Source organism: Triticum urartu, chromosome 2 (genome assembly GCF_003073215.2).
Source record: "Triticum urartu cultivar G1812 chromosome 2, Tu2.1, whole genome shotgun sequence".
NCBI lineage: Eukaryota > Viridiplantae > Streptophyta > Magnoliopsida > Poales > Poaceae > Triticum > Triticum urartu.
In genome coordinates this window covers 138,581,296-138,591,666 of record NC_053023.1, presented here as the reverse complement: position 1 = coordinate 138,591,666, position 10,371 = coordinate 138,581,296, and the positions used below count along the sequence as shown (strand labels likewise).

At 43.5% G+C, this 10,371-nt stretch overlaps 1 protein-coding gene across 1 annotated transcript; it reads left to right on the top strand.

Moving 5' to 3' along the window:
• Nucleotides 1–783: 783 nt before the first annotated feature.
• On the top strand, nt 784–4,217 carry LOC125536386 (probable WRKY transcription factor 3). Its single transcript, XM_048699599.1, has 4 exons — nt 784–1,070; nt 2,015–2,856; nt 2,964–3,080; nt 3,741–4,217. Exons 1-4 carry the CDS (start codon nt 891–893, stop codon nt 3,997–3,999), a joined length of 1,398 nt encoding a protein of 465 aa, XP_048555556.1. The 5' UTR covers nt 784–890; the 3' UTR covers nt 4,000–4,217.
• The last annotated feature ends 6,154 nt before the right edge of the window (nt 4,218–10,371 follow it).

Below are 10,371 nucleotides of genomic sequence, written 5' to 3'. Positions count from 1 at the left end.
AAAGCACATAATACCTTCATCACAACAGATAAAATACCTGAAATTTAACTTGCACGGACACCTGGCTCAATCTGTTGGTTCGGCTTGCCATGTTTAGAACGAACGGACAAATATCTCTACTACGGTTTCGGAAAATATCCGAGTTTCGCTTCCGTTTAGGGTTTATAAATATGTTCGACCAGATTTTGCACAAAGCACATGCAAATAAAAAAAAAGAAATAGACGTGCACGGTAGTGATGTACAACTCCTAAGAAAAAGCTGATATAACACTTCGCGCACATCCTTACGAGCCCCTTATCACCGAACGCGTCTACAGTTAGCGGATGACACATTTGAAATGACAACCAATCACGTTACAATCACGTCTCCAACGAAAGCAAGGGCGGATGACACACTACGTGCGGCGTACGTCTCTCAAACTGAACACCAAGGGATTGCGTCTCTGCCTCCACAGCAGATAATCAAAGTGCCAAAGCACATAATACCATCATCATATAACAGATAGAATACCTGAAATTTAACTTGCACGGGACGGGTACCTGGGTCAGTCTGTTAAGGTCCGGCTTGCCATGTTTAGAACGAATGGGCAAATGCCTCCGCCACGGTTTCCGAAAATATCTGAGTCTCGCTTCCGTTTGCGGGCGGGAGCGACGGATCCGCGGGCTCCCCCCTCCCTTGACGTGGCACGAGCCACCAATCATTCAGCTCCCTCCTTGCGATTCTTGTTGCCTCGCCCACTCGCGCCTCCCGTCCCGTCCCGGGGAATAAATACCCAGCGTCCCACTTGGCAACCAATCCGACAGCAGAAAGCACCCACCCCCTCCCTCCTTCCCTCCAGCCCACTCGCTCGTCGCCGACGCGCGCGTACGCTACGCTCCTCTACTCACCCATGGCGGCGGGGCAGTGGTCAGGCATCGGCGACGGCGGCGGCCTCTGGGCCCCGCCCGCGCTCGACGGCCTCTTCCCCGACGAGCAGCCGCCGCCGGCCGCGTCGGCGCTCGGCTTCTTCGGGGGACCCCTATCCCTCGCGCAGCTCCCTTCCCCTCCGCCGCTCCTCGGGTACCCCCAGGTACCGACGGCCGATCCCATCTCAGCTCCCTCCCCCCTTAATCCCACGCTCGCTGCCGCTGTCCTGTTTGATTGATTATTAATTAACACTACGTAACTATCTGTCCTAGCTCGACGTACTACCAATTGCAGTAATAATTACTATACCACCAGTCCACCAGTATAGTACTGAATCGGCATGAACAGGGTAGATTTCCCTTCTATTGTTTCTGTTGCCAATCCAGCTCCCTCCGCGTTGCTATTTTTAGGCCGCGGGATCGGAATTTCCGCGGCCTGCGGCCCCATGCTCCTTGGATTATTGGCCCTGGGCGCCCCAGCCGGAAGGGGACCAGCTTCTCCAGGGACGAATGGCCTGCATTGCACGTGCGTCAAGTTAATCGCGGGTCGGCCTCGGCCCGTGGATTGGTAACTGTCAAGGTCGCCGATGTGCGCCTTCTGCCTTGCCGACAGCTGCACATGACGTGCTGGGCGTCCCCATTTTTTTTCACGTGCTACCAGGTCGAATTATATGTAGATAAGTAAACATCGCAATCGACAAGGACAGCCAGTGGGCGGGCGATCTTTCCAAGAACCTGATGTTTCTTAGATGGTGGATTAGATTTGTGATCCGTCTAGATTTGAGATGGTAGCGTTATCCCTTGACCTCTCAAATGGTGGCACCATCTTCTTCCATTTTGAAAGCGTCACGGAGCCTGATTGTATGTTTTTCCTGCAATAATGGTAGAAACCCTTGATTCCTTCACATGAAAATTTGTTGAATACCACGTCGATGTGCACTTTTCTTATGCTATGTTTTGTTACTGTTGCACTGTGCTTTGTTGAATTCCTTTGCATGGTTTCAGTTACTATTGCACTGTGTTTTGTTGAGTTGCTTTACATGGTTTTAGTTACTATTGCAATGGTATGTTTTATTAAGTTTATATATATATTTTTCTTCTTTTGCAGGACAACTTTGATGTGTTCCATGAACAAGACCTAGCACAGCTGGCAGCACAAGTATCTCAAAAGAAAGAGTTGCGGGAAAAACAAGGGGCGGGATTGCATCACAAGATTGGACCTCAACTAGCTTTTTCGAAATACAGTATACTTGATCAAGTGGACAACTCTTCTTCTTTCTCATTGGCAACTTCAGTGCTGACACCTCAGCATGTCAGTTCTTCCGTAGGCGCGGCATCAATGCAGGGACAGACTTTGCCATCACACACTGGTAGTGGTAGTGTCAACACTGGACCAACTGGAGTTTTACAAGTGCTTCAAGATTCATCCACCACTCTGGACAGTATCAACACTGGATCGGCTGGAGTTCTGGAAGCACTCCAAGGTTCATCCATCACTCTGGATAAACCTGCTGATGATGGATACAATTGGCGTAAGTATGGACAAAAGGCAGTCAAGGGTGGGAAGTATCCAAAGAGCTATTACAAATGCACCCTGAACTGCCCGGTCAGGAAAAATGTAGAGCACTCTGCAGATGGACGAATTATTAAAATAATTTATAGAGGTCAGCACTGCCATGAACCTCCCTCAAAGAGGTTTAAAGATTGTGGTGATTTATTGAATGAGTTAGATGAATTCAATGATGCCAAGGATCCTTCAACTAGATCACAATTAGGTTGTCAAGGTTATTATGGAAAACCTATAACGCCAAATGGCACGATGGTGGATGGTTTATTGCCAACGAAGGAAGAGGGAGATGAGCAATTATCTAGTTTAAGTGATATCCGGGAAGGTGATGGTGAAATAAGAACTGTTGATGGAGATGTTGGTGATGCCGATGCAAATGAAAGGTATTTCCTACAGCTGAACATAAATTCCTTACTTGGAACTTTGCTAAATCCATCCAGACTTCCTAATTAGCATCTTTAAGCTTACTGTTATAATTTCCGTGAGGTAGGAATGCACCAGGTCAAAAGATCATCGTGAGTACAACGAGCGATGTTGATCTTTTGGACGACGGCTATAGGTGGCGCAAGTATGGACAGAAAGTGGTGAGAGGAAATCCTCACCCAAGGTAAGCCCATTATCCCATTTTATTGTTGAATGTTTGAACTTTTTTCTTTATCATTTGATCTTACAAAATGTGTCATATTTATAATTGTATATGTAATAACTGCCTTGGATACTAATTAGTTAATGCTGTAGCATGTGAAGTATCTTGGCATCAACTTGATGTTGTTGTCGACAACTCCACATAGCTCACTTGCACTTGCGCAGGCATGGGATGTTTGTCTTGCAGTCATGCATGAATGGTTTACATTCGCTTCAAGAGAAATAAACACTTGACAAGCTTGACTGATACTGCTTGTTAATAGCGGCCAATATCCCACCCTACATAGAATTGGCTAAGGAATTATTTGGCAAAGAATCAATGCCTTGCTTATCTTATAATTCAACTGATATGAAGATCCTGCTCCTGATCTTAGTAGAATTTGTAACTGCTGTCATAGTTATTTGGTCAAATAAGGAATATGTTTCTTATTTTATTCTCAAAGTGTGGCTATGAAGAATCTGCACGCTTATCAGTTGTCTGTTTGGTGATGTATCGTCTGTTATTTTTCATAAGGTCCATCTGGTACAGACAATTCATTCCAAATTGAAAGACAGTAAACCCAGTATTTTTTGAGATCTGAAAAAATCCCACGAACCTGAGCTCCATACTCTGTCCATGCAGGAGCTATTACAAGTGCACTTACCAAGGCTGCGACGTCAAGAAGCATATCGAGAGATCTTCCGAGGAACCACATGCTGTGATAACCACATACGAAGGGAAGCATACCCATGACGTGCCTGAGTCTAGGAACAGAAGCCAAGGCACAGGTCAACACCACTGCAAAGAGCAGACTTATTCAGAACAACCAGCTGCTAGCTTCTGCAGTAGCTCGGAAAAGAGAAAATACGGAACAGCCATTCTGAACGATCTCGCCTTCTAGTTTGGTCCCGGTGTCTTCTTTACCGACCACAGTGGTGGCTCGCGAAAGAAAGAAAGAAACACAATTCGGTTGGTTCTTCGGTGACGGGCTGTTGCTGCTCATGCTCTGTTTGCTGTATATTCCCCACTCCAGTAATAACTCTTGCATATGCAGAAGTTGTAACTGCTGAACATGATGGGTGGTCCATTGTTGGCTAAAACCTTCCAGTTGGACCAGCATGACTGCGTGTCAGGTGCACATACTTTGTTGAAAGCTTGGATATTTCAGTTAAACAGCACAAGGCAATGATTGCATGTTAACCCAACTGCAATTTGAAGTACAAGTTTGTTAAGATGTTACAGTAACTGACACTGATAAAAAAGTCGTGCTTCTGAAAACTAATCTGTAAGTATACCGGAAGTCATTTAACAGAATATTTGAAATCTAAATGTGATTGCTGTAATTTCTGCTCTGCCCTGGCACATTATTGACAAGAAAATAAAATGAAATACAGGTTGTGTTCTGAACGGGTATCTTGCTTCTTTCCTTGTCAACATCTTCCATGTCCAGAAAATTGTTGCCACCTGCAGTCGTGGATCTTGAACTGAACTATAGTTGTCTCAGCCGTTCCTCCAATCCTAGCAGTTATATTCTTCTTCTTAGGGAATCCTAGTAGTTACATTGTTCATAGGATTCAGAGATTTTGGTAGGATTCTCTGTCACACCCAAGGCGGCGAATCCTATTTCTCGCACAGGTCAGCGGATAGCCACCAAATGCATACCCCTTGCCGTTTGCTTCCTTTCCGGGCCGGCCAATTTATTCGCTTTGAGTCACACGGCGCGAACTAGAACTAAAGTAGATTTTTTTCGAGAGACTCCACTTCCTTTTGGAAAGGTTACGTATTCTTTTTTTCTGTATTTTTTCTTGTCGACTTTTTCTGGTTTTTTCCATTTTTCAGTATTTATTTTTCCTTTTTCTTTTTCGATTGTTGAAATATGAGAACAATTTTGAAGTCAGAACGTTTTTTAAAATTCATAAATTTTTTCAGAAATCCAGGAACATTTTTTGAAATTTGTGAACAATTTTTTAAATCCAGGAACATTTCTAATCCTGAAATAATATTGAGTTAATATTTTTTTTAAAAATTCGAGATTTTTTATAGAAATCCAGGAACATTTTTCCTCAATTCGTATTTTCATTTTTAAATCCAGGAAAATTCTCAAAATCAGAAAAAATCAAAATTCTGACACTTCTGAAATTCGTGAGAATTTTTTCAAATTCATATACATTTATTAAAATCTGGAAACATTTATTAAATTCATGAACAGTTTATGTATTTTTAATTTTTTTTTGAAATTCAGATATTTTTTTGAAATCCCAAACTTTTTTGAAGAAGCAAAAAAATAGAAAAAGATCACACAAGAAAGGATAAACGAATACGGGAGCCCGGCTTACAGGTCGGCCAAAAGCTAGCACCGGGGATAAGGGGAGCTGCGCATTTCTTCCGAAATCACTAATTAAGTGGTATCCTTTCCAAAGGTCACTCACCTTTTCAGGTTCCGAAAGTGACGCACTATATTTGCGTCATTTTTTTCCTTTTCGAAAGTCACAATTGTGCCCTCACGAAAGTAAGCATGTGCCTCTCACGGAAGCAAACTTATGCCTCCACGAGAAGCAAATTTGTGCCTCTTGCGAAAGAAAAAAATAGTTCTTTTCTTTTCTATGAGGCACATCGTGAAAGAAAAAAAAACGTGTTTTTCTCAGAAAGCAATCCTGTGGGTCTCGCAAAAGGAAAGACGTATTTTTTTGTGAAAGAAAATGAATTTATTTGTGTCCAGAACCTAGGAAAACCTAGGAAAACCGGGCAAAACGAAAAGGCCAAAAAATGCATCTAAAACCAAAAAACACACAAAAAACTGAAGTGAATGCCCAGCATGCGACCCGTGGTGGCGGTTGAGAGGCGCGGGACCCTCTCAGCCCACCAAAGTTCCTTGAGGGGTTCCACAAGGGGTATCCCTTTGTTAGTTGCTACCGTTTCTTTCGTATTTCCTACGTAGGTCGAGGAATAGGAAGTCCCCACCTAGGGGCGCCCCTATGTTTCGTTATAGCGAGATCTAGGGAACCCTCACGAGAAGGCAACTCGAGATGAATTGGCCCACGTGTGCTGGAGGCTAGAACCTCGTTCTTTGGGTTTTTCATGATTAATTTTTTGTTTTTTGTTTCCTCTTTTACTTTTGTTTACACTAAAATTTCTAAACATATATGTTATAAAAATATACTTTACATAATGTTTTGAAAAATGTTAATCATGCATTTAAAAAATGTTAAATGTGTATAAAAAATGTTGAACATGTATACAAAATATATATAATGTGTATGTAAATAGATTTTACAAAAATTAATGAAGCTTTTGAAAATATGTCAAGCATATATTAAAAAGTTACACTTGTATTTGAAAAATGTTAAATGTGTATAGGAAAATACGTTGAGCACCTATTAAAAATGTTCATATGTATTTAAAAATATTAACCAAGCATTTGAAAGAAAATGTTAAAGGACGCTGCTACGTAGCACCCGTGCGCTATGCGGAAGGGTCTGGCGGCCGGCATTTTAGGAAAGTTTCCTCTGTCGGTCCCCACCATGTGGCAAAAAGGGAAGTTGTCATCCCGCTCGCGTGCCCACGTCTCCCCGCGAGAAGAAAAACGAGAAAAGAAACACCCCCTCCCCCACGTGATCTCTACACCTACCCACCACAGGGGAAACCCTAAGCCCCAAGATTTCTGTAGCGGCAAATCTCTTCTTCCCCCCAGCCGCCGCCGCCCACCATGCCGTAGCAGTGGCGAGCTTCTCCCTCCAACAGAAAAAAATAGAGTAAAAAAGGGGTAGGAAAAAGGTTGCGGAAGATTAAATTCACTGTGAAAAGAACACAACCTTGCCTGCAACTCTTCTTGTGTTGATCAGGCAACAACCTGGAGAAAACGTGGGCAAAAGAATTGCCAAGACTGGGCAAATTTCCCCAAGTGAACTACAGCAAAGGTAACAAGGCTGTTCCAATTTTTTTGACCATGAGATCCTTTTTAGTTCTACTAGAACTAGTAGTACTCCCCATATGTTCCTACTGTACTCCAGTGTTGCAGCTTTGCCTCCTATACATCAGTGTTGCAAGCCTGACTTGAATTATGGCCCCAAATCTATCCCTTCTTCTTGCCTCCTGTACAACCATGGTGCTAGACAAAAGTTGCTGGCTCTTGAATTGTTTCTTGCCTGTAGTTATGCACCTTGCTTCTGCAAAAAATAAACAAAGACAGACTAATTAATTGCAGAATCTTGCCTGTTTTATTGTAGAAAAAATGTTAACAATCAGGGTATGATAAAAAAAGTGAATAACAAACTATTGTAGTTGCTTACAAAAGGTCCAGTATCTTACGAAACAGGGTAAAAACTGGGCAAAAAATAATCATTAGGGGGAGAAGTATAGTTGCTTACAAAAACACAAAAGAAAAAGGCAAAAGAAAAAGCATGGTATGTGAACCTAGCAATGATTCAGTAAAAAAATGCTCCCTGCTCATTTAGTATATGTATTAATTCCTTCCCCTATTTTGTCTTCTGAAATGTGCATATGGCCGTCCTTGATCTCAATGAGCTTCCCGACGACTTTGTTGACTGTGATGGTGGTCCCCTGCTCTGCACACAAGCCCAACCTAAAAAAGTCCCCATTTCAATCGAGGGGGTGGGCGAGTCGCCAGATTTGTGTTTCTGCTCCTGTCCAAGGTGTCATAGGTGTGGGGTTTCGTGTTGTGGCTACTGGTGTGTCTGATGTGATGGCAACTGTTGAAACTATCGCGCCCGCACCTGCCATGTTCAGCCTGGCTGCAACTCAGCCTAGCAATGGTGGGCAAGGTCGTGCAAGTAGCGCTGGCTTGTTAGGTTGATGAGAACGAGGTGCGATCTAGCCCACAGGAACCTTATGTCGGCATGGAGTTTGACACAGTTGAAGGTGCTAAGGCGCACTACATAGCTTACTCTCGCAGAATTTGGTTCTCGATGAAAGCCAACACTTCCAGGAGGTCTTCGTACACTAATGTGCTTAAGAAGCAAACTTTTTGTTGCAACAAGTCAGGGAAGCCTAAAATCTATGATTATGCCCACACACCCGTGTTTGAGAAACTAACCTCAGATTCTGATGACCGTGGCGATGGACAAGATGTTGGGAGTAAGCAAGAGGGTGTAGCTCTTATAAATCTCCAGGGGGGGCTTGTTAAGAAGAGGAGAAGAGAGTTTATCAAACAGACCGACTGTCGAGCAAAAATGACAGTCAAGTTGACTAATAACAAGTGGGTGGTTACATGTGTTGTTGCAGACCACAATCATAGACTAATTGACAAGCCATCTCTCACTAAATACCTCCGCTCTCACCAAGGCATCCCACTGGAAGAGGTTGAGTTCCTGGAAATATTGCATAGGTGCAACATGGAAACAGGTCGCATGATGACTGTTATGTCTGAATTCTATGGCCAAGCTGCAATTGTGCCGTACACAACGAAAACGATAAGCAACATGAGAACTAGCCTTTGCAGTGCTGAGGCAAATGAAGGCGATTTGGCTGAGACAGTTGCCTACTTCGAGCAAAAGTAGGAAGAAGACCCAGGCTTCTTCTTCAAAATCAAAAAGGATGGAATAGGCAGAGCTGAGAATTTGTTTGGGGTTGATGGGAGGGATAGAGAGACCTACATAAAAGCTTACAATGATTGTATCTCTTTTGACACGACCTACTTGAAAAATATGTATAACATACTCTTTGCTCCATTTATTGGGATGAACAGGCATGGGCAGTCTTTCATGTTGGGGTGTGGCTTCTTGCGGCAAGAGCTTGAGACCAGCCTTGATTGGTTGTTTGGGGCCTTTCTTGAAGCGATGCATGGCATTGCACCGCTCAACATCATAACTGACCAAGATCAGGCGATGAAAAAATCTATAGCAAACATTTTCCCATGCGCAGTTCACCGTAGTTGCTGCTGGCATATCATTAAGAAATCCCAAGAGAAGTTGGGTGCTTACTTGGCTAGGCATCCTGAGCTAGCTAAAGAATTAAATGAGGTGATAGACTTGAGCATGACTCCTGAGGAGTTTGAGGCAAGGTGGGCTGCTATGGTTGAGAAGCATGGTATTGCTGGCGATAAACGCTTTGATGATCTCTATGCGATCAAGCATCTTTGGGTCCCTTGCTACTTTAGGAATTGTTTCTTCCCATTCGTCCAGTCGACTCAGCGTAGTGAAGGCTTCAATGCCGTCCTAAAAAGGTACGTGAACCCGCAAAATTCTGCGGTCAACTTTGTGAAGCAATATGAGAAGATAAATGACAAGATCTTGGTGAAAGAAGGGGGTAATGATTACCGAACAAATGAGCTTGAGCCAAGGCTTTGGTCCCTGTTCCCAATTGAGAAGCAAGCCTTGCGAGTTTACACAAGGGATATATACTACAGGTTTCAACATGAGTTTTCTTTGATTGACATGTATAATGTTAGGCCTCAAGGCGCCAACATGTACGTACTTGAGCCTAACGGAATTTATGCAGGGATTTATGGGCGTAGACTGTACATGGTAACAGCGCAGGTTGATCGGCAAGAGTACGGTTGTGAGTGTTGCAAGTTTTACAGGGATGGGCTGTTTTGTGTCCACATCTTGAAAGTGTTCACCCACCTTGGTGTTGATGAGATCCCTGAGCGTTACATACTGCCTAGATGGACTCAGAATGCATTTCTTACTGATTTGCCCCCTGACACAAGTCCCTAATGCCATGCCTCAAGAGTCGCTGCAGCAAATAAGGCACGTTTCCCTGAATACTATGTTTGGCAAAATCTCTAAATTGGGCAGTATGTTCGATGCAGGAGCAGCTTTGTGCAAGTCCTGTGGGCACGCGTTGGAGACTGAACTGAACCAACTTTATAAATCAAGGAGGAAGAAGAAGCAAGCGGCGCCAGCCCAGCCACCAGCCCAATCTGCCCCCACGGAAGCTTCTATTGGAGAGCCTAAAGCAAATCCTTTGCGTAACCCCCCAAAATCTTCTACTAAGGGACGCAAGAGAGACAAGAGGTACTATTCGGGCATTGAGTTACATCCGAAGAAGAAGAAAAAATGTGCATACTACAAAGAGTTAGGGCACAATTGTGCCACTTGCACGCCTGGTCTAAACCGAAGTGCTTGATGGATCCAGCAACGAAAAAAAAGAAAAAAGAAGTGACAAAAGGGGGAATCTGTGTGTGGCCGAACATTGAGTGAAAATGAAAAAGTTGATCTGGGATATGTTTCATTTGTGTCGAAAAAGACCATGTAATTTATGTTCTGTGCTACTGAAACAAAAGTGGTTGGTGGTATGCCATTGAAACTGATAA